The sequence below is a fragment of the Xenopus laevis genome, chromosome 1S (assembly GCF_017654675.1).
Source record: "Xenopus laevis strain J_2021 chromosome 1S, Xenopus_laevis_v10.1, whole genome shotgun sequence".
NCBI lineage: Eukaryota > Metazoa > Chordata > Amphibia > Anura > Pipidae > Xenopus > Xenopus laevis.
Window position 1 is genome coordinate 127,970,175 of NC_054372.1, and position 25,466 is coordinate 127,995,640.

At 39.0% G+C, this 25,466-nt stretch overlaps 1 protein-coding gene across 1 annotated transcript in view; it reads right to left on the minus strand.

Moving 5' to 3' along the window:
• Positions 1-487: 487 nt before the first annotated feature.
• The window catches only part of sema4d.S (semaphorin 4D S homeolog), a 74,018-nt gene continuing 49,039 nt past the window's right edge, over positions 488-25,466 (minus strand). The window contains exons 4-16 of the mRNA XM_018243885.2: positions 24,961-25,106; positions 23,302-23,364; positions 21,592-21,690; positions 19,718-19,811; positions 19,260-19,373; positions 17,778-17,929; positions 9,840-10,015; positions 8,593-8,749; positions 6,822-7,044; positions 6,486-6,601; positions 4,860-5,032; positions 4,312-4,355; positions 488-2,786 (exon numbers count right to left, since the gene is read on the minus strand). Of these exons, the coding sequence (XP_018099374.1) occupies positions 1,885-2,786; positions 4,312-4,355; positions 4,860-5,032; positions 6,486-6,601; positions 6,822-7,044; positions 8,593-8,749; positions 9,840-10,015; positions 17,778-17,929; positions 19,260-19,373; positions 19,718-19,811; positions 21,592-21,690; positions 23,302-23,364; positions 24,961-25,106 (2,459 nt within the window). The 3' untranslated portion in view covers positions 488-1,884. The remainder of the gene's footprint in view (positions 2,787-4,311; positions 4,356-4,859; positions 5,033-6,485; positions 6,602-6,821; positions 7,045-8,592; positions 8,750-9,839; positions 10,016-17,777; positions 17,930-19,259; positions 19,374-19,717; positions 19,812-21,591; positions 21,691-23,301; positions 23,365-24,960; positions 25,107-25,466) is intronic.

Genomic DNA, 25,466 nt, shown 5'->3' on the forward strand with positions numbered 1-25,466 from the left:
TAATGATATCTCTATTTAAAAATACTCATAAATACAGGTATGGCATCTGTTATCCAGAAGCCAGTTATCCAGAAAGTTTTGAATTATGGAAAGACCGTGTTTCATAGACTCCACTATAATAAAAAAAAATCTAATTGTTACAAATTATTATCCGTTATAATAAAACAGTACCTTGTACTTGATCCGATCTAAGGTATAATTAATCCTTGTTGGAAGTAATACCAGTATGATTATTTGGTTTATTTGATGTTTACATGATTTTCTAGAAGACTTAAGGTATGAAGATCAAAATTACAGAAAGATCAGTTATCTGGAAAACCCCAGGTCCATAGCATTCTGCATAACAGGTCCCATTCCTGTACTCCCAACCATTGCAGACTATCAGTAGTCGTGTGATACTGGAGCTTTTCTCAATCGTCAAACTTTGAGCAGCAGTTGCTGCCATCGAAAAATGCTCCGACAAACCAGGGGTCCTGTATCCTTCAACTTGTTTCATAAACCAACAAAATAATACTTTTATTAAGACATTTGATTTTTACATCTATACAGAATTGACAATAGAAAAATAAAAATTCGATTTTTTTCAGCATCCGCAGTTAACATTACATTGTTGGGTTTTTTTTTTTTCTTCTTCCTCTTCTTAAAAACAAATAAGGTGATCACTTGCATAAATATATGATGGGCTAAGGAGTCTGTAATACAGTGAAGTGCGCCTTTAAACTAGACTTTCACAGGCTGTTTGCACTCTGCGGCTCCTGTCCCTGCAGGTTTCTTCCAGTGGTAAGACAAGTAGAAATGAAGTCCGTACTAGATCAAGTCTATTTTCACAGGGATAGTATTGTTGCCTTGGCTCAGGTGATCATTCCCGTAACATGTTTCATGTGGCTCTATGTACATAAATCAGTGGTTGGATAGAGAGAAATGCAGGGAATGTGTTCAGCATATTATCGTATCCCGTTGTGCAAATATTCCATAGTGACAGTTTGGATATATCCATGCTTTCCCCATAAAGCCTATTCTCAATAAACATTGAACATTTCTGTGCAACATAGAACGTACCGTAAAAGGTTTTAATAAGCCACTGTCCTTTCAACTCCAGTCTTTTTCAAGAAAAAGGTTCAGTGGCATAGAACGGCCTCTTTTTAATTAATACATTTAAAAGTTGCCGAAGAAATTGCCTTTCCCTGAGAAATGAACAGAAAGTAGCCAGACCTGCTCCCAAGCACAAGTAAAAGAATCAGTCACAGTCTGTACTGTATAATCAGGCCAATCTCGATGCTCCGGTCTCGATGATGTTAATTTGTACGAATAAAAGGGAGGGAAACGAGGAGATGAACGTCCGCAGGCCTAGGGGCGCCCGCTTTGTAAATCCGGCCCTGTGTATAATACCTTATAGGCCCTTTTATCTACCAGACAGTGCAGTGTTGCCCGCTGGATAAAAGCGCACAGTGAAGCACTAAAAGTAAAAGATCAGACCCTATTAGGGTTTGGTCTACAAGCTCATTACCAATCTGATAAACTAAGAATTTGTTTCCAATTTGGAATTCATTTTAAAATAATTCGCAGCAAGTGGCGGAATAGCGTTAACGCTGGATCAGCCCTTTGCATTATTTATCAGCAGCATAAAAACAAAAACAGACTAAAACACGGATATTAAAAAAAAAAAAACTAAACCGGAGTAACTTGTCTGCCTGCAACCTATGCTACATTTTTAAACCGATGGAAAATGCTGATCAATATCGGATACTTAAAATGAAAAAGATAATTTCTTTCACAGACTGGATTGAAGCTTGACTGCATGGCCCCATTTTATAGGCAGTTCAGCAGGTCTACAGCATATAAATGGTCTTCCTTATAATGACCAAAAAAAAATAAATAAAACGATCAGTCCCCGTCAGAATCGGCATATTTGAGATCACATTTTACATCAAATGGTTGAACGCTTTCGTTCTCATCCGTTTTCACTGCATGTGGGATGGTGCCATTTCCATAGTCCATTTCGGTCTCATAACCTGTGTCCTGTGGAATCTTTTGAGTATCCTCATACTGACTGGGGCTACACTTTGGCTCCACCAAGTTTTCCTTTACCCCTTGCTCACAGTCTGGATAATCGGGTGGGTTTTTTTGCTTTCCAGAGAACAGGACAGTGCGCATGCGTAAGCACCAATTAGGCAGGAATCCCTTGTAACAATTGTAAGCCAACAGAATCATAAACAATAAGCCAAACAAAAGGACCAGGACGATGAGAAGGGAACAGTCGCTGGGCTTTGTTAAGTACATCGCTTTCTCCATCTGAACCTCTGGAACTTTACTGTCCGTTAATGAGTTTGTGCTGTCTATTATCCTAGTGCTCCCACTTGTACCTACAACAGGAGTTGTTAGAATCCGAGCAGTTGTTTTCTTACGTGTAGATAATTCAAGACCCTTATTGAGCACGGTGGTTGTTTGAGATTTAGCTGCAGACTGTGTGTATGGATGGCTGGTACTCTCCAAAATAGTGGGCACCTTTTCTACTTCTACCACATGTTTTACCAGCACTTGGGAAACCTTTGTATTCCCCACCTCCTCTTGGGATAGACACTCGTAAATACCAGCGTCGTTCTGTGTTACGGTGAAGATGATTATGGCGTGTTCTAGGGGATGATGTTTGTGCAATTCAGTCTTCAGGGGTTCTTTGTTAAATTGCCACACCAGAGAGGCTAGCTTTGATTTCTGAGTGCACTCCAGTTCCACCGTGCTTCCCGACTTCACAGTGTGCTTCATACTTTTCTGGATTTCAGCAGAATCTACAAAAGCGGGGTTAAACATCAGCACCCTTGTTTGTCATTAATTTAGAAATGAGTGACTTAAAAGGTACAGTATAAACAGCTCTTGCGTGCCCTTAGGGACATTTGGTTCACTAGGGAATATAGACACAAAGAGAGCAGTGACACAAGGGTTTAAACTGCAGTGTGTTATTAGGAAGCAGATTTTATTAAAGGGATTTTTATGATGTTTTTATTTCTAAATTGTGATTACAAGTAAATCACTCTACCATGTAAAATTTCATTCCTGAACCAAGTGTATTTTTTTAGTTGTAATATTGGTGTGTAGGCAGCCATCTCAGGTCATTTTGCCTGGTCATGTGCTTTCAAAAAGAGCCAGCACTTTAGGATGGAACTGCTTTCTGGCAGGCTGTTGTTTCTCCTACTCAATGTAACTGAATGTGTCTCAGTGGGACCTGGATTTAGTGCTGTTCTTAGATCTACCGGCAGCTGTTATCTTATGTTAGGGAGCTGCTATCTGGTTACCTTCACATTGTTCTGTTGTTTGGCTGCTGGGGGGGGGGAAAAGGGAGGGGGTGATATCACTCCAACTTGCAGTTCAGCAGTAAAGAGTGACTGAAGTTTATCAGAGCATAAGTTACATGGCTGCAAGCAACTGGGAAACTGACAATATGTCTAGCCCCATGTCAGATTTCAAAATGAAATATAAACACGGATTTCAGTGCAGAATTCTGCTGGAGCAGCACTATTAACTGATGCGTTTAAAAAAAAACAAAAAAAAAAACAGTATCCCTTTAAGGCAGGGATCCCCAACCTTTTTCACCCGTGAGCAACATGCAGATGTAAAAAGAGTTGGGGAGCAACACAAGCATGAAAAATGTTCCTGGATTGAGCCAAATAAGGGCTGTGATTGGCTATTGGTAGCCCCTATGTGGACTGGCAGCCTACAGGAGACTCTGTTTGGCAGTACATCTGGTTTTTATCCAACCAAAACTTGCCTCCAAACCAGGAACTAAAAAATTAGCACCTACTTTAAGGCCACGGAGAGCAACATCCAAGGGTTTGGGGAGCAACATGTTGCTCACGAGCTACTGGTTGGGGATCACTGCTTTAAAGTGTACTTAGTGCTCTGTTCTACATCCCAAATAGGAAAAGCTATTCAGCCTTTTGTAACTAACTGTGACTAATAAGAAACTCATCTAACAGAAAGTGCAAGTGAATCAATCCTTGCAGAGTAGCAACTGTATTGATTTCTTGGATCTCATAGAAACAATTATTCACTGCAATGAATTCGGAACAAGGAAGTGTGCAAGCTAGGGAGCTAGGGGGTGAGAAAGTGACAGCAGATATAATGAAGGTACAATATCATGTACCAGGGGCTGTGAGACAGAGGAGGCAGGCCTGTGTCTCCTTGATGAAGGTCAAAAAGGAAAAAATGAGGCCGACCAAAATATTTTGCTATGTGTGTGCCAAGTGCAGTGAGCAACGTGTCATGTGCATGTACATTACAGTGAAACAATGGTGGGAGATATTATGAGGGTTGTACCTGGACACTGAGTGGCATCTCCATTTAACTTTTGCATCAAGCTCCTAAAAATTAAACACAACAGAATTTTAGAATCCAGCAAGAAAAAAAAAAACCAACAAAAATGCCATTAAAGCTTTTGGGTGTGTTCGCGACACTAAATAATGATGTTTTATATAAACAAGAGTTATATTTTGCTTTCCGGGTAGTTATATAATGCCATTCTTTTTGTCACAGAACAATCCAATGATGTTCTGTGTGTGTGGCACTGACCAAAGATCTGGCTAGAAATATCGACTCTACAGCATTTGGCACATTATTCCTTTTATACTGGCACAGTAGATTCTACAATCCATGGTACTAATAGGGTGAAGCTGAAATAATCCAGGTGTCTTACAATGGGTTCATATGAAAAACCACATGATCGATCCCATAAGGAGCAATAAAACTGAAATCTATGTCGTAAATGGAACACTACCCAACACACATTTTTCAATACACACCTTTTTAAGGGCCTTGTGTAGAAGTTGTCTACTGCCCATAAATACATGGGTGGCTAAAGGACTTACCCATCAGCATTACTCTCGTGAAGAATGTCAACACAAGAACGCTTCACTGGGTGCCAAGCACAATATGGATCCCTGGTCAGAATGCAGTCTTTACAGGATGTGAACTTTTCACAGAAAGCAAGAGGAGACTGGACCACTCCAGTATTGGAGCCTGCGTAGATAAACCTTTTTCCCTAAAAGCAAAACACACACAGACTCGTCAGTAAACCACCAGGGGGCGGTAAATGACAATGCAAATTCTATGGAAACATTTGAAATAATAATAAAAAAAAAGAAAACATTGACCTACAAGATGTCCACATAATAAAATTGTGGGTGACCAATAATTTGCAATCTGTTTTGTGTAGTACATTTAGCAGTAGTGATGGGCGAATTTGTTCAGTTTTGTTGAAAAGTTTGTGAATTTCCAGCGAAAAATTCCCAAAACGCAAATTTTGACCCCCATGTCACTGCGTCAATTTTGACGCCGACGTTAAATTCAATGAGTTCTGAATAATGTTGACGTGCATTAATGTTTTGACGCAAGCAACTTTTCAGACGTACCTCCAAAATTATTTTTAAACCAGCTAATTTTCAATGGCACGTATTTGCACCTGACGAATTTATTCGCCCATTACTATTTAGCAGTATTAACATCTGCATTGATTAGCATTGGAAAAGTTCAAGCAAGTTTTAGTACACATGGAATGGCCAATGCATTTTCATCTCCTTTAGTACCATCTAATTAAGGGCAGAGATGTATGCTCAGATCCGGGGAGATTAGTCGCCCAGCGTCAAATCTCCTCTTCTTCGGGGCATCTAATCTCCCCAAACTGCCTCCCCTGCCTTCCCGCTGGCTAGAATGTAAATTGCCGGTGGGATGGCACTGGGAGAGCTTTGTTTTCCAAAGTCACCCAAAGTTTCCTCCTGAGGCAACTTTGGAAAACGAAGCGATCCTAGTGCCACCCCGCCGACAATTTACATTCTAGCCGGCAGAAAGGCAGGGGAAGGCAGTTTGGGGAGATAAATTGCCCGAAGAAGAGAAGATTTGTCACTGGGCGACTAATCTCCCCAAATTTGAGCGTGTGTCTCTGCCCTAAAGGTGGTGAATGGCTGTAGATAGTACTGGTATGGGACCTGTTACCCAGAATTCTTGGGGCCTGGGGCTTTCCAGATAACAAATCTTTCAATAATTTGGAAAAATCATTTTCACTAGAAAATCATGTAAAAATTAATCAACCCAATAGGCTGGTTTTGCTTCCAATAAAGATTAATTATATCTTAGTTTGCATCAAGTACAGGGTACTGTTTAATTATTACAGAGAAAAAAAAATTGGATTATATGGATAAAATGAAGTCTATGGGAGAGGGCCTTTCCATAATCTGCAGCTTTCTTGATAACGGGTTTTCGAATAATGGATCCCACACCTATCTTTAGCAAACAGGGGTTTTACAATAATTTAATAAACAAAAGTCACAGAGTAAAAATAAGACCAGAGGTCCCTACTCACAAGAGCTAACAATCTAACTGGACATAGTCTAGTCCCGAATGGGTGCTTTAAGGATTTACAAAACTCTGTGATCATTGTGTCCAAGAGCTAAACGTCAATGACTTGGGACTTGAAAAGACAAATAAATCATATTCACCTCCTTGTTAGAAAGCAGCAATGTCTGCACTGGTTGTTGATGAGGGAACAGCACAATTTCCTCAATAATTCGCATTTCTGTGTCTTGACTGACAGCCTTGTGCAGCATGCCTTTATCTGGGTTAAACAAAAGGCATTCAGATTAAATTCCATATTACACAACAGAAGGCTATCGCTTTGCTGAAGTTTCCGGTTAAATTCAATACAATTGGATGGCCAGTGAATCTCTCTAAATTCAGCATAATTATAAATGACTTGGTAGTACTGAACTACAACCCTCTTAGCCTGACCCAGCAGTTATACCCAGCAACATCTAGTATAGGAGATTTTGTTGTACCTGTACTGAGAAACATGATGTCGTAGCTAATGCCGTCAAGCGCTTTTACCCTGTCCACCACGATCTGGGTATAAATGACATTTTGAAGCACAAGCTTTGGTTTATTGCCGACCGGGGTCACAAAGTCGTCCATCAGGGGGTGATCCTTGATAAACTGAAGAGTCATGTCCGGCAGATTAAGGGAGCTTGTGTAATTCATTGCTCTGGCTTCATTGTTAATGCACTAAAAAGAACAAAGAGAGAGGCCTGTAACCTGTATTTAAGCAGGGATACGCTCACAATGTTCCTTTCATAACACACAGAGTACACATTGTCCTGCCATCAAAACAAACCCAAACTCACCATTAAGGTCACAATATACTAGCACGGAATAGCGACATTCATACAGTAGGTTTATTATACAGCTGCATTATGTTTCAGAACTGCTTAATAAATGCATTATATAAATATATAGGCAGTTGGTAAAACTAATTAAAGCTATCATTACGTTATTTTTTTTGGAACAAAAATGTTTTCGTATACGTTCAGAGTGAAAGGAACAGTAACACCAAAAAATGAAAATGTTTTAAAGTAATGACAATATAATGTACTGTTGCCCTGCCCAGTTTGCTGCTATAGTACATATAAATAAGGTGCTGTGCAGCAATGTTGAAAATTAAAAAAAGGCTATATGGCACAGGTTCAATAGTGGATAATAGATAACACCATTATGTTCTACAGAGATTACTTTAAAACCTTAATTTTATTCATGTTACTGTTCCTTTAACCGACAGTTCATTTCTATTCTAATAAGTGACCTCTAAAAAAAAAAACCTTATTAAATTGGGATACACATATAAGTAAATAATGTGACTCTATTGGGACTAGCAATTCTAATTGCTAGTGTGAACAGCACATATAGAGACGGGCCAGGCCAGACGGGCGCCCTAGGCGACCCGGCCAGCCAGCCAGCGCGCCCCGACTTTCCCCGTCGCAGTGACATGAAGCACTTACGTGGCACGGTGAAGCGAGTGCGAGCTGACGCATGCGTGACGCGGATGGTCACGTATGCGCAAGTTAAGTCTGGTGAGCGGTAGAGTCTGGTCTAGGGGTAGGCAGAAAAGGTAGCTGCCAAGCGCCCCCCAATTGTTGAGCCCTAGGCAGCTACCTCTTCTGCCTACCCCTAGTTCTGGCCCTGAGAACATAGAATAATATGACAATATAATATAATAGGCTGGTGCACATTTAGAAAAGAGGATCCCTGGCCTGACTCATTATCATATTATTCTATCTTTCCAGTAATGCCCATATACTCATTTTTAACTATTAGGGCAATTGACCTATGGCATTTCTCTTTTCTGTGCGAATTTGCTCAGATAGCTTTTCACAAGGGCAGAGACACACGCTGCGATTCGGAGATATTAGTCGCCTGGTGACAAAGCTCCTCTTCTTTGGGGCGACTAATCTCCCAGAACTGCCTCCCCTCCGAATAGAATGTAAATTTCCAGCGGGATGGCACTTGGAAGGCTTTGTTTTCCGATGTCGTCCAAAGTTTCCTCGTGAGGCAATTTCGGAAAACAAATCTTGCCGAGTGCCATCCCTTCGGCGATTTACATTCTAGGTGGCGCAAAGGCAGGGGAGGCAGTTCGGGGAGATTAGTTGCCGCGAAGAAGAGGAGATTTGTCGTCGGGCAACTAATCTCCCCGATTAGTGTGTGCCTCTGCCCTATGAAACCCACCATTATCCTCTTACTGATATCTCTTTGTTTACGCGTTAGTGGTAGGCAACTTACAGCTCCGGGTCGAGGCTTAGGGACCTCTCCATTATAGCGCACCCACTTAGTGTTAGACTGCTCCACAGTGGCGCTGTGCATATATTTCCCTTTGGCAAACACCTCTTCCACAGCAGACACACTGTAAGCGCACACAGCAGATAAACCAACATTGTTTCTGTGGAAAAACAACACAAAAGGAAAATGTCTGTTAACAGCAGCTAAACAGTGAGACCGGACATGTTACTTGTAGTTATTTCAACAGCAAACTAGGTCTTGTGACCTTGCCATTTTATCCACTGATCCTGCAATGACAATAACTATTCAATGCCCTAAAGTCCTAGAAATGGACAGCCCTGGTGTTAGAGCTGTATTTTTGCTTCCGATAATATTGAAGGGGGCGGTTCACCTTGACGTTAACTTTTACTATGTCATAGATTGGCCAATTCTAAGCAACTTTTCAATTTGTCTTCATTATTTATTTATTATTTATTTTGTATAGTTTATTCATTATTTCCCTGAGTCTTTCTAACTTTCTAAAAACAAATGCTCTGTATGGCTACAAATGTATTATTATTGCTACTTTTTATTACTCATATTTTATTCAGACCCTCTCTTATTTATATTCTAGTCTCTTATTCATATCAATGCATGGTTGCTAGGGTAATTTGTCTGTAATATAAACTGATGCTACAGGGCTGATTATTAAATTATGAAGCTAGTTGCACTGTTTTCTGTGCTGCCATGTAGTAATTATCTGTATTAACTACTAATCAGCCTTATATTGTGACACTTATATTCTATGTGTACTATATACTGTGAGTGGGTCCCTAAGCTCAGTAAGTGACAGCAGCACAGAGCATGTGCAGTGAATCAGCAGAAAACAAGATGGGGAGCTACCGGTGCATATTCATAGACACAGATATTTACTGCTAAAGGGTTGTGGTTGCCTCGGGCTGCTGCAGAAACCCAAAACATAATGAACAACATTTCTACCCTACTTCTTTAGTTAGGATTTAGTTCTCCTTTAAGCTATGTTTAGTTTAACCAGCACCATGAATATAATAACTGCAGCAAAACAATGCCCATGTCACTCTATCACTTGCACACAAACACTATAATTTGAGCTGAACATGCTTGTTTCATTTCTGGCAGTAAATATACCAGTATGTGTTAGAAATGTCTGGCAAATAACTTCTCAGTCATGTCATTTACTGCACGCAAAGAAAGTGCGAGATTGTTTAGGGATCTTTCGAAAAATAACTTACAAGTGAGAGGTGAAGACACCATAGATCGTTGGTTCTGTTGAGTCTGGATGTTTCCGGATAAATACATCATTGACAACATTAAAAATCAAATTATTTTCTGCTGAATGACATAGGAGCTTGGCTTTAAGGAATGAAGTCCATTTCTTTTGCAAAGTCCTTTGCCCCCCTTGGTCCCCCTGGATAAAAAAAATACACATCATTAAAGATCACATGCAGAACACATTATTATGTTATGCTTTATACATTTTACAGAGATAACCCATAGAGAATTGTTATTGGTGCTCAAAGCTAAAATCAATCCCTTTACTAATTCAAATAATTACAGAACTGGCACAGAGTGACTTATTTCCAGTCTGCAGGCAGTCGATGTTCAATGAGTGCATATATGCATTTATCACGATCACTAATGCTTTTGAACTGACAAAAGGGTAGCATATTACACGATAATAAATGTATACGGTTCTGTTCTGTGGTGGGTCAATAAGTTTATAGGCTGTTTCAGCTGCGAAAATAACTTTTGCTATATACCCAGCACAAGATTCCAAATTCCGAATATCTCCTAGTGCTTCTTCTGTACATAAAAGGTGATTACAGCTTAATCAGTGGGCAGATAAAAAAGCACCATTCTGTGTCAGTTGCAAGCATTAGCTTTCTTTTCAGGTATGAATTTGGCAGTGTTACCCTGTCTACAAAAAACCCAAGGTCCCAATTATTGCAGATAAGAAATCCTTTAAAAATTAAGGAAAAAATGCCTGGCAGATTTAGTTTCTTTGTAATACCCAGCATACATGCGTGGATAAAAGCTCATTAGAAGCCTTTGGATAGCTGATCTAGTATATAAAATAGCTACAGATATGGGATCCGTTATACTTTCTAGTAGACTCAAGTTATGAAGAACCAGACTATGGAAAGATCCATTATCCGGAAAATCCCAGGTCCCCGAGCATTCTAGATAACAGGTCCCAATACCTGTACTGCTTTCAGATAAATTAATTTGCTTGTTTTTAAATTGTTCAGATAAACTAAAATTTAGGTTGGCTACTGACAAACTTACAAACAGTTTAAACTCCTTCTAAACCAAAAAGGATAATAAAAAAAAACCCTTTATCTGAACGCACAGACATTTTATCTCACATGTGGGAAGGTTAGAAAACACTCATAAATTTCCCTCCACAGGCCAAACTTGTATTCACTCTCACCCTGTTACAATCATTTTAAATAGTGTAGCAAATAACAATTGGTATTATTATTATTAAAGGAGGTAATTGTATGATGATGGCATTCCTTTAGTTAAGCATTTTCCTCTTCATTTTCTGACTCTCAAGGCTGTAGGAAGTCACCCATTGAAGCAAAACATTGCATCACACAGGGCACCAGTCAGCGAGTTTACAGAATAAAGGCTGCATGCATTGCAGACAGCTTCCCACAAATCTACAGCTTAAAACATTCGCTTTGGAAATGCTAAAGAAGTTAGAATGTGCAACATAAGAATCCACTGTGTGAACTACATCACCAGACATGTCTCCGGTGGAATTCAGCCATACGTCAGTTCCATGAAAACTTATGCAGGGAAAACCAAAGTTCCTTATCAGAGCAGATCTACTACAAACGCACAAGGCTAAAGGTGGCCATAGACGTGCAGATTTACCTTCATATCGCACGAACAATCGTTCAGTGCCATCTCCCGACCTGCCATTAACCTTTCAGATCAAATAAAGTAGTTAAAGAACAGATCAGCTGATGTTCTGCCACTGACAGCAATCGTACGAAAGTTATGTCTGACAAAAGCTGGCGACAGTCTCCCACTGATATCGTCAGATCGGCAATACATGCAGAGATATTATCGGTAGCGACAGAAATTTTCTAACCTGTCTGATTGTCTGAACAACCAATCAACATGGCACGAAAAATGTCTGGACACTCCACAAACCGTACGTATGAAGCGAAGATTCGTATGATCAAATCTTTGTGTCTATGGCCAACTTTATTCAGTACTGCATACCTCCCACCAGTACCTATTATGAATGTTCCAATTCATATAATTTTAATACCTTAAGGCTGGAGCTATGCCATGGCGTTGCAGTACCTCTGTGATGCTACAATAATCACGATTTATAAAACATAACATTTTTACCTTAACCTTTTTCAGACTACTTGCCCCACACTAAGGGGCCGATTCACTAAATTCGAGTGAAGGATTCGAAGTAAAAAAACTTTGAATTTCGAAGTGTTTTTTGGGCTACTTCGACCATCGAATGGGCTAGTTCGACCATCGACTACGACTTCGAATTGAAGGATTCGAAGTAAAAATCGTTCAACTATTCGACCATTCGATAGTCGAAGTACTGTCTCTTTAAAAAAAACTTCGACCCCCTAGTTCGGCAGATAAAAGCTACCGAAGTCAATGTTAGCCTATGGGGAAGGTCCCCATAGGCTTGCCTAAGTTTTTTTGATCGAAGGATATTCCTTCGATCGTTGGATTAAAATCCTTTGAATCGTTCGATTCGAAGGATTTAATCGTTCGATCGAAGGAATAATCCTTCGATCGTACGATCGCAAAATTTGCGCTAAATCCTTCGACTTCGATATTCGAAGTCGAAGGATTTCAATTCCTAGTCGAATATCGAGGGTTAATTAACCCTCGATATTCGACCCTTGATGAATCGGCCCCTAAGTGTATTCCAGTTTCATATTACAAAGAAAAGTTAAAGAAGGTATATGTGTCCATTAAGTTTCCATTTATTTACCTTCAACTCCATCTAAAAAGTATAGAACAAATAAGCCAGAAACTGTACAATTATAGCTCACGGTGCATTACCAAACCCAATTCAACATACAGGCCACCATAGCCTATAGGACATTGAGTTGTGAAGTATTGTAGATAGCCCATTGTGGTAAAGTAATTCATAAGTTCACCTCAAATGTACATTATACAGCCCCAAAAAGGCTAATACTGTCGTCTACCAAAAATCAAGAGTTAACGTAATAGCTTGCAAGAATTAATACTGCACAGAGAATACATCTGGCCTATTTGCATTTATCCATATAAATGGGAGCTGCAAGGCGTATACTTCTGCAGAACACAATAATACAATAGTGGTAACAAGGATGTCTATTCTGCTGCAGTGTTTGGAGAATATAACAAGAATTTAGTTATAGCAAATATTCTTTTTTTCCTTTCCCCATTTTTTCTTTTGAGTTAAAAGACGTTGAATTTATGTTCAGAAAACATACTGTACTTTAAGCATGGGAAGTGATGGTGACCTATTGCTATATTGTGGCAACAATGAAGGAAGCAAAACTACTTGAGTCAGCCCAGTTTTAGTAACAGACATCCTGTTTTATAAAGCTTAAAATGAAAGCTTAACATGGGTCAGTCAAATGCTACACTATAAATGGAAGTGTTGGTGGGGGGGGGGTTTACTATGCAACGATCATGGGCACATAAATCCACCCCTTAAAGGCTTGGTAAGATCAGATCTCATGTAAGATGTAAACATTCATTTTGATGTAAGACAACATATTTCATATGTAAGGCACCATATTTCAGAGGCTTCAAAAGGTATCTTACTTCTAAACGGAAGAAGACCCCACAACTGAGGGGGGCATGGAGTGGGGGCCACAGGAGACCCATAATTTGCTATTGTAGCGGTGACCTGCAATTTGTGGGGCTGGAGTCACTGGGGCTCATTTATCAACACTGGGCAAATTTGCCCATGGGCTGTTACCTATAGCAACCAATCAGTGATTAGCTTTATAAAGCCAGATGAAAGAAGAACAATGAATGCATCAATCTGATTGGTTGCAATAGGTAACAGCCCATGGGCAAATTTGCCCAGTGTTGATAAATGAGCCCCACTCTGGGTTACACTACTGCTTTTAAATCACTAGATCTAAGACATTTTGCCTACCAATGTGCCATGAGACATCTGAAACCCATGAGCACTATCTAACCTCACTAAGGGGAAGTGGCACTTTAAGTCCCAGACACTGGGATGGTACATACTGCTATTTCCTATTTCTTATCTATAATGAACATAGTTCCAAATAGCAGTCATTAAAGGGGACCTAAACTGTTGCTCAATCACTGGACCAAAAGTCCCAGTACGGTTTCATATATCAGGCTGGAAACTACAGTCCTTCAACATCAGGCTTGCTTCGGTCAATAAAAATACATTTCCCTGGCTCTCCAGAGCCAGTTATAAAATGCATTATAATCCTCTAATGAGAATCCTATCTGATCTCTTTATATTTGGCTCCATGTTGTTTGTTCCTGCAACTAGAGTTGGAAACCTTTAAGTTTTCCCAAGCACTAAATAATTATGTTCTCCCTCATCGGTTATTATAAAGTGATATCATGAAGACAAAAGTATATAATTTAACAGCACTCCCATCAATGATATTGCTTGTATTTATAATTACGTTTTTGGCAAACCTCTTGAACTAGAGGGTTCAGTGGGATTGAGTTGGTTTAGATTCCCTTAAACCATTGGTGAATGAATGTTGAATGTGGCTCTGGGTTTATGCCCCTTGTCTCTCCTTCCCCTGCTACCCCACTCCTATTCCACCCAAACCTGCCCCAACTCAGCCAAACACCACCCTTTTCCAAACTGGGCCCTCTTTGGAACTATGTCTTTTAGGAGCCTGCCACTGCCATAAAAACATCCCATAGTTGACAGTTTGAAGTTCTGAAACTTATAAATAGGCTGATGATTAAAGGAGAAGGAAAGGTTAAAACTAAGTAAGTCTTATCAGAAAGGTCCACCTAAATATACCAGTAAACCCTCAAAGTAGTGCTGCTCTGAGTCCTCTGTCAAAAGAAACACTGCATTTATTTCCTTCTATTGTGTACTCATGGGCTTCTGTATCAGACTTCCTGCCTTCCGCTTAAACCTCCTTGCCCCGGGCGTCAGCATGCTCAGTTTGCTCCTCTTCCCCCCCCCTTCTCTGCTGAAATCTGAGCCCAGAGCATTAAGTGAAGAGGGAGAGACTCAGGCAGGAAGTGATGTCACACCAAGCTAAAACTGCAGCTGCTATCCTAAACAGAGAGTTTACAGAGATTTTTACCCAGTTATGACAACACATTCTACATTCTAACTTGCACTATAGCAGCTAATCTATTTGCAATAAAATGCCTCCGTAGCTTTCCTTCTCCTTTGATGGAAGCTTTCATCTTTGACTACCTCAAATAGGTATAGTAAGAAGGATACTTCAGATATATCTCTGTTTTACTGAAACAATTATTTGTCAGTAAAACAAAGACCTGAAAATACCAAGCATCTTGTTTCTACGGATGCTGGCCATGGTTCTGTGGGCCAGGTGCTTTTACCCTAAACTGTCAATTCTGGCTTACTTGAATAACAAACGCTTCACAATACTGGCCATATCAATTAGAACATACTCTGGCTGATAGGCCCCAGTACTGGCCAGTCAGCTGTCTCATATTCAAGTTTATAGGATGCGGTAAAGGCATTTTTAATTTGCCTTAAAATACAATTAATATTAGAATAAAAGTTCTCAATTTCAATGAAACACACTTTTTCTTTCCCCCTCCAAGAATCACTGCAGAAATGAGAAAAATGGGGCCACAGCTTTACATTAACAAAGAGTGACAGAAGGAGGCAGCTGAGCTAATTTTTTTCTGCTAAGTGATGACAGCCGACTATGAATTTCCACCTGTCAACACCAGTTAAGACAAAAAGCAGACTGTCAAAAGAATCCCATAACACTTACAATAAATATGTGGCTGAGAAGCATGAGAGGCTGTTTCCTAATGTTACAGAATATGAATGTTATTTCACAGGTACAGTCAGACTGATATGGTAAGTAATTTGTCATTAATCAAAAATAATTTTCAATAACTGAACATGCAAATATTTCTCGATATATGAACTGCTCTTTAGTTTCTTTTATACTGTGGTCACGATCTCTTTCTGTTGTACTTTCACAGACCATATCATCGCTCCCATTCTGGCAGTAATAAGTGATTATTAAATGACTATATTTGCTCAGGTGCTACAAATATTTTTGGGAGGAAGATCCAAAGACTAACCCCGAAATTCCTAACAAACACTTCATAAAAACTCACCCCCATCCTACCACCATACTCATTTTCAGTAATTAACAATGAATCGCATCCAACTGCAATTATGGGACATGACCAGTAAGATCAAAGCTTAAACCAATTTAGCCATATTTTTAAATGAGGTATTTTGGGAGAAACTGCATTCTCAATCAATCTTTTGCTATGCCAAATGTTGCAATTTCAAAACAACAATAATTAAACATAGATTTTTTTCCCCCTTGACACACAGATTTTCCTTTAAAAAAAAAAAAAGTCCAAGTTATTGCTTTGTAAAACCTGGCGTTTTTTTGTGTTTAATAAACCAGTAGTGTTTCGTGTTTCATTCTAACCCTCTGATGAAATGTTTACAGAAAGCAACATATCAGCAAATTTACATATCTGCAAATAAATGAAACTCTTTTGATCAGTAAAGATCCATTGTTAAATAGTGGATACATTTTTTTCAAAACATTTTATTGTTTTGCAGGATTACAATAGTCTTTCAGCGTTTGCAAACATCTAAGGCTCAAAAACAAAAGCTCGCTGCATGACAAAATGTATACCTGTCCAGTACTTCCAGTTCCAATACACAGCAAGTAAAATATCTCCAGAGACCTGCAAGCTAATTGCTATCAATTTTTTTCGAAGGAACACGAATGACGGAAAAATAAATAAATAAATAAATAAATAAATAAATAAAGCACGCACTTGAGAAAAAATTCATGGAACTAGAAAAATTTGTATTTCCCTTTTACTGGAGATCCAGGAAAGCAAAAATTGCCAGGTCATAAGGGGATATCTAAATATTTTTTTTTATAAAGGGGAACTATCACAAAAATGAAAATTTAATATAAGCTTCAGCATACTGAAATAAAAAGTTATCTAAATATAATCAATTAAAAATTCTGTACGGTTTCTGAAATAATCAAGATTATCTTCACTCTCCCTCTCTGAGCATCTGTTTCTCTTCATTCTCTCTTCATGCAGGAGTTGGGTGTCAGCTAATCAATGACCGTTAGATTCAATATATCTTATTGGGGGGGGGCTCCTTTTGCCTAGAAGATATATTATAGAGCTCACTCTATTCAAATCCCAAGACATCATGTCTCTCTACATGCAGAATTTGTGCAAAAGACAGTTATTTTGTTTCTACTGAAATCAGATATTTTAATGAGCACTAATACAGCTGCTAGGAAAGGGAGCCCCCCCCCCTATAAGATATATTAGATCTGTCAATGAATATCTGACACCCAACTGCTGCATGAAGAGAGAAACAGATGCTGAGAGAGGATTAGTGAAAATAAACTTGATTATTTCAGAAATGATGCAAAGTTTTACATTTATTGTATTTAGAAAGTTTCTTATTCAGTACGATGAAGCTTATATTAAATTTTCATTTTCGTGAAAGTTCCCTTTTAAAGAGGATTAAGGAAAAACCCCAAATGTATACATGAATTTAAAAGAGCTATATTATCTGCAAACTGTCCTTGGAGTGGATATCTGTCTTAATCCTCTCTAAACACTTTGCTTTGCCTTTGCCAAGGGGTATAAATAACTGCAACACCCAGGAATGCCTGCCTGACGACAAGTGAACTTGTCAGGGCTCCTTAGAAACCACATCTTACAAAGTCAGAGAAAAATGCAGAGTGTCCACATGAATGTACAGCAGTTGGATCTCATTCATTAGCCCTGACACTCAAAACTAGCAAAATGTATGCATTCACCAGACAATTAAATATCTGCTATAACACTGTGGACAACACTGTGAATTGCATATACTGACTCAAAGTAAAAAGGAAGTTATTGTATATATAAATGCCCCACCACACCTTAGTAACAGCATAACATAAGCATTGTCACAAACAGTCTCTTACCTTGCACACTCGGGCCACTCTGGGAATTAGAAGTTTACTAAAAAATTCATATTCAACGGACACTTCAGTGAAGAAAAAATACACCTTATCATCATCTCCTTCTGGATTGCTTGCAGGAGCTCTGATGACATCAGCATACACAAAGCTTGGCTCTGCATGAAGCAAAATAGAGATGCCATGAGAAATACTACTTAGTACACCCTCCCCTTAGTGCATCACATTGGTATATAAATACAAGCACAAAGAGCAATAAACCTCAATCTAAGTCTGACAATTGACCTACGGTAGGATCCCATTGAAGGCAAATGTACAAATAAAGGAATATTTCTGTAAGGACTATTAGTGTTGTCTCGCCAGTTTATAGTGTGTTGTTTTATAAAAATGTATTTTTCTGCACCTACCATTTCACAGTTGGTTGTTCACCTTCCAAACACTTTATTCGGTTTATTTAGTTGCTACATTTCTCAGCGGTATCTCTGGAATATTAGCAACTATTTATATAACAGCTGCCTTTAATGAAACGCAGGGATTTTGCTCAGCAGGGACAAAGATAACAAATGTATCAACATAATGTATGAATTTAGAACAGTTAAGGGTCAGGGCACACAGGCAGATTCAGGGAGATTAGTTGCCCAGCGACAAATTTCCTGTTCTTCAGGGTTAATCTCCGCAAACTGCCTCCTCTGCCTTCCTGTCGGCTAAAATGTAAATCGCGGGCAGGGTGGCACTCGAGCGAAGTCGTCTGAAGTTTCCTCGTCAGGCAACTTTGGAAAACGAATCACGTCGAGTGCCATCCTGCAGGCGATGTACATTTTAGCCGGCGGAAAGGCAGTTTGGGGAGATTAGTCGCCCCGAAGAAAAGATTTGTCACCGGGCGACTAATCTCCCTGAATCTGCCTGTGTGCCCTGACCCTAAAGAGTCGGTGAACTCTGAGGGGCAGAGCTTCTACAGTCTACTAGAAAATCGTGTAAACATTGAATAGGCTGGTTTTGCTTCCAGCAAGGATTAATTATATCTTAGTTTAGAACAAGTACAAGGTACTGTTTTATTACTACAGAGAAAAAGGAAATCATTTTAAAAAATTTGGATTATTTGATTATAATGGAGTCTATGGGAAGAAGCCTTTCCGAAATTCGGAGCTTACTGGATATCAGGTTTCCGGAAAACACATTCCATACCTGTACTTGGTTTTTCCCGTGGCATGGATCTGGCTTCTTTCCATACATGTTACACCCAAGCTATACAAATAGTTAAGATCCAAGATCTTCTCTACTGTATTTAATGTTATGAAGGATAGCCTGATGGCTCACATACAAGCTTATTCAATGGCTGCTTCTCCCCACAAATTCCCAGCAGCAGAGCTGTAACTTAGTGTCCCTGTCCCGTGACACTAGTCTAAGGTAGTGCACATGCATTCTATAATTTTAATTAGATCACTCTGAAATGGAATCATCCAGTTGCATTCATTTTTTCTAACTTACCATTAAGCCAAGGCACAGCATATTCTGTTCTTAATTGACTTTGAGGGGAGTGTCGAAATATAATAGGCTCGCTTCCCAGGAAATTAAAGGAGGTCCCAGAATAAAGTTCTCCATCTTAAAAAAAGAGATATGCAGGTTTTATTTTGGAACAGAAATAAATAGCTATCACCTGAACAATCCAGATAGTATCAACAGTCATAACAGTATATAATGCACCCGACTACAGTTATGAACTACAAATAAAAAACAAGGTAAACATTATTCAAAAGAAAGTGAAGTTTCAGACAGAAATTTCTGCTGCAAAGTTTCCATACCCTGTCCTTGAACCCTTAATATGGCACAGAGTTTATATTTGGAAAGTCAACACTTTGCAAATCGATCACTGTCAGAAAGGCTTTTATCTGTATCCATCTGATGGGGTTATCCTGGAAACATTCGCTGGTACAGGTTTTACTTACCAACCATGACTGAAGTGTAGCTTTGTGCAGGATCAAAGGGGCATCTGCCTTTACCATCTTCACTTTTACCCAACAATCGAAAGTCGGTTAAGTCCTAAAAATAAATGAAGCAAAACACAAGAGGGTAATTAATAATAATTTATTATAAACCTGTCTGTGACAGACTAAAACAATGTAGTTACACTGGTCCATGAACTCACAGCTCAACCCGCTGACCACATTATAACAAGGAGATTTCTAGTCCACTATAAATCACCACCCATTCAAAGTGAATAGTAATTATTGGAGGAATGCAACCATTTCTTTCATGTGACCTTACTCTCAAGCCTATGGCCATTTTGATCAGTTAACTTCTGGTTAAGAGCAAATGTAAATCTGCATGAGACCTTAAAAAGTTTTGGAAGGAATTATAAAACCAAGCATGCCTGGGAGCTTGTAATTTATATGGTTAGATGTGGTGCGAAGGAGGAGTGATATTTTCCCATTGTAATATTCAATTACAGGTATAGGATCTGTTATTCGGAAACCCATTATCGAGAAAGCTACGAATTATGGAAAGGCCGTCTCCCATAGATTCCACTTTCTCCAAATTTTTAAAAAATTTCCTTTTTCTCCGTAATAAAAAAACAGTACCTTATACTTGATTCAAACTAAGATATAATGCATTCTTATTGGAGGAAGAACCAGTCTATTGTAATATTCAATTACAGGTATAGGATCTGAAGAACCAGTCTATTGGGTTTATTTAATGTTTACATGATTTTCTAGTAGACATGAAGATCCAAATTACTGAATGGTTTGTTATCCGTAAAACCCCAGGTCCCAAGCATTCTGGATAATAGGTCCCATACCTGTACTTTACACACTTTACAAATATTCTAGTGGGTGCCCAGCAAATGGATCCCACTTTGCTGTGTACAGAGACCCACATTCACATGGATGTCTAATATTAGCCTTTCCCCTAAGGGTGGCATTGTATTACAAATGGATGTAGCACAAGCAGCACTCACATTCTCTGATGTCAGAATGGTAACAGCCAATGTTTTCTGCTGTCCGAATCAATCCTAGTGGACTTTTTATATGGTATATATGTTCTGTTCATGAAGCATGCAATATTAAAGTGTAGGGCTACAAATCTCTTGAGAACACTGGAAGCTGTAAGGAAATCCCCAGCAAACAATACAGAACTGACTGCATTTGTGAAACAACTTGTGTGTGTCACTGGGAAGTTACAAGCAGCTCATTTCTTCAGGAGGAACTCGCTCGCTTGACTCGCTTGTGTGCCTTGATATTTGGGACAAACTTAATAATGAATACATAGAAAGGTGAATATGTGACTGGTTTGCATAATTGGCATCATATGAATCTACGTATTAAAGATTTCATTCTAACCAATGCATTTCCTTTCAAGCAATCACAATCTAACCAAAGGAGCACATAACATTTTGGTAGCATAATGACCCCAAGTTCAGAAATTATATATATATTTTTTTTAGCCTGAGGTTCTTATTTTCATTAGCATGAAATTGAATTTTAAATAATCTAAAGTCATAGATTTGTGCTTTGTTTACCCCCACTGCCAATCTGGTAATGAAGCACTTCAATGTTAGGGAAGGCCTTTGCTGAAGGAAAGGAAGCTGAAAGGGGCCCATTGTATACCCACAGAGAAGATAAATGGCCTCTGGAGGGATGTACACAATTAACACAGCTATCATGACAGCAAAGATATTTGTGGATCCCTTTGCTCTTCCTACTGCCTTATGCTACCCATGAGAATCCCAAGTATGTGACTTCCACTCTCCCACTGAGAGCAACTGTTTAATTAGCCCATAAAGAACGAGAAGTTGTGCAGGGTAAACATTTGTGCCACCAACCAGATAGTCGCAGGTAGGCTGGAAGGCATTGGTTCCACAGACATACAGAGTCTTGTCATTCAGAGGCTGGATCACTCTAATGTAGTTGAGGCACTCTGTCTGCAACACAACATAAAACATATTTCAGCAATGCACTGCCCAAAACCTTAACATGGTATATTTCTAATTAATTGTACAAACCTGTGCTTTATTCTATTAATAGGCTAAGCTAATACGGACATAACCATAAGAAATAAAAATAATAAAGAGATAGAAGTGGCTAAGAATCCGTGGGAACAAATTTTGGAATGTATTGCATGAGAAACAGTATCAAAAGCAACCCCATGTACATAAAATTTTTATTAAAAAAAAAAAAAAAAAAGTGGGGGGAAATAACGTTTCCATATTTTCAAATACAAATGGAGCAGCACTCTTTATAAACAAGGTGGTAGCTGGTTGTAAATGCACCCAAAACCACCTCCCACTGATCACACTGTCAACTTTATTCAGTCTGGGGACTGCCAGTGGCCAATGGGAAGTATCGGGGAGAGTTCCAGGACTACTTTGCCAAATACACCAGCACCATCTCTTAGAGCCCTACGGGCTCACAAACACATCAATGGACTAAAAAGTGTCTGTACAGCAGGAGACAATAGTCTCTTATTCCTGTGTAGACTGAAATCAAGAGGGTTGTTTGGGATACCAGGATTAGGTAACAATTTTGGTAAAAGCCCTGGTTACAGATACTCCCTTAGTTAACAACAGAACACTACAGGTACTAAAACAGTTTTTTCATCACTAGTCTGCATTCTTCAGATGAATGCAAACAATGTCAAGTATACATTATGAGATATACTTTATCATCTAAAAAACCTTGTATTCACAAAAACTCAACATGTGGCAATTCCATTCAACATATGATTATTTAAAGGGATTCTGTCATGAATTTTATGATGCCATTTTTATTTCTAAATTACACATTTCAAATAATTCACTGTTCTTATATGTACCAGGGAGCTGTTATCTTGTGTTAGGGAGCTGTTATCTGGTTACCTTCCCATTGTTCTGCTGATGAGCTGCTGGGGGAGGGGGGGGGTTTGGGGAAGGGAGGGAGGTGATATCACTCCAACTTGCAGTACAGCAGTAAAGAGTGACTGAAGTTTATCAGAGTACAAGTCACATGACTGGGGGCAGCTGAGAAACTGACAATATGTCTAGCCCCACGTCAGACTTCAAAATTAAATATATGCTCTTTTGAGAAACAGATTTCAGTTCAGAAGTTTGCTGGAGCAGTACTATTAATTAGGCATTTTGAAAAAAAAAATTTTTTTTTTCCATGACAGTATCCCTTTAAACAAACAATTCTTTATTTATGAGAGTACCTTTTACTTAACTAAATTGGCATAAATCTATGCTGAAATTAAAACAATCCTATTTGGTTGCTTTAATGTTTTTAGTAGAATTAAAAGGCATCTATACCCCCAATGAGTCTTTTGCAATAATTATCTGATCCCGATTTCAACTTGAGTTTTGGGATAAAGGACCCATTTAAGGCAAATTGTTTCCACTTTACTCAAAAGATCCCATACCCTAAAACTAAGTCCCCTTAGTAGTTGTGATAATAGATCTCATATTTATCTTTTTACCAAACCAGCTCCCAAAACAAACTGTATTACATTTGGACAGAAAGAACAAAAACGTGTTACCATAGCAATTTCCAGATCAAAGTACCTGCTTTGACTTGCCTTTCCAGGCACACTCGTAATTTTTTTCGTCACTGACTTTCCAGTAAGCCTGGGGGGATAGAGGAAGTTACACAGAGACACTAATGCAATGATTCTGTAAATGGAAACAGAAAGGGCAGGGTACTAATGCATAGGTGCCAGCACCCTGGTAAAAAGGCTTAGTAATCACACGATTGCTTACACTGTATAGATAACAACAAAGGTAAAATATATTACATAAAAAATCAAAGTAAACCCAATAAAAAAAAAACTTGCAATATGCTTTATTTGGCAATCAAGCTATACTTGGCTCAAGTTACGGCTCCCTTAGGGTAGGGACACACTGGGCGATTTGGGGAGATTTAGTCGCCTGGCGACTAATCGCTGCGACTTTCCACGACCAATCTTCCCCGAATGCCTCCCCTCGCTCTGCGCCTGGCTAAAATGAAAAATCGCCTGCGCTAATCACACACGGCGATTCGTTTTCCGAAGTCGCCCGAAGTTTCCTCGTGAGGCAACTTCAGGCGACTTCGGAAAACGAATTGCCGTGTGTGATTAGCGCAGGCGATTTTTCATTTTAGCCAGGCGCAGAGCGAGGGGAGGCATTCGGGGAGAAAAGTCGCGGCGATTAGTCGCCAGGCGACTAAATCTCCCCAAATCGCCCAGTGTGTACCAGCCCTAAGAAGTGTATAGCTTATGTACGACTGGCTGCATTTTTCCATGTAATTATCACAGCACACATTTACCTACAGCAGGGGTGCCCAAAAGGTAGATCGGGATCTACCAGTAGACCTTTAGCTGGGGATTAGTAAATCTCAAGATACTGTCAACAAAAAGCTTGTCTAAATCACCCTGCTATTTCATTCACATATCTATTATGTTAAGGTTACATAAAAATACTTCTTTGTTAAACATAGCAATATAAATTCTCCCATAAAGCAATATAATATTTAAGTAATATTTTCCATGGAACAGAATGCTACCAATCCTATTATGGATATAGATCATAATGGGTTAACATCACTAAAAATAGACCATGCATTAGTAAAGTATGGGCACTCCTGACCTACAGGGATCAAAAAAAACAGATAATAAAGATTGCATATCCATATACAGCACAATTGTACATGCTATTTGCTCACTTTACAACAGAAATGTATAACCATTGTTCCATGAGAATTTAATTAGAGTGTTTTGGGGTATAAGCTAGCTTTATAATTAGAACTGTGTACAAGCCCACTTCCGAATACTACATATGAATTAGAAACATGCACAGCTTCTCACCTAAAATATTTATTTGTGCATTTTATTCACAGCAAAAATTCATGTTAATGCATTCAAAAACACAACAGGAGGAAACTTCGGAAAACGAAGCACTCCAAGAGCCATCCCACCGGCGATTAGATTCTAAATCTCCCCGAATCTGAGAGTGTCTCTGCCTTAACACCACAATATAAACATCTTCATGTTATCTTCTAGACAAAGTAGGAGCTATAGTTGCACCATGCATGCCACCTTTCACTGCTGATAATAAACTAGTTATGTAAATGGCATCTACCTTCCTGAGACAGACTTTTTACTTTTTTTAATTGCTCGGTAACAATTCATTATATTTGAAATCCCTTTCTGTTTTGGTGTCATTGACTCCCCACCACCCACAACTGACCTCGTGGAGCTTCTCTGCAACATTCACTGAACTGACAGCAAAGATAGCTTCTCGGGCACCAACATAAAGAACATCTTTTTCTTCACTGAGCAATAAAGTGGAATAATTGGAAATGCCCGACACATGGAAATGCATCAAATTGATTTCTGGGGGGGGAAAAAAAACATAGATTTGTTAAAATTATTCAATAATGCCATTTCAATAGGTGTGTTAAAGTAGTACAATTAACCAAAAATACAGCAAAAAAGATATAGCCCATCTTTTTGCTTTGATGCTTGATACTGCTTATATAGCGTAATATACAGTATATTAGTGGTACAGAAGGAACAGAAGTGGAGGTACACTAGGCACTAAAGGTTAACTTTAATTTCCGTTTGTGTCTCATTATATGCTAGTATCAGCCAGAGTATTATCGATATTCTACAGAATGCAGAGGGGGAAACTCATCATAATAAGCAAAAATGGGTGTAAAGCAACTGGAAAACAGAGAAACAAATTTATAGGTG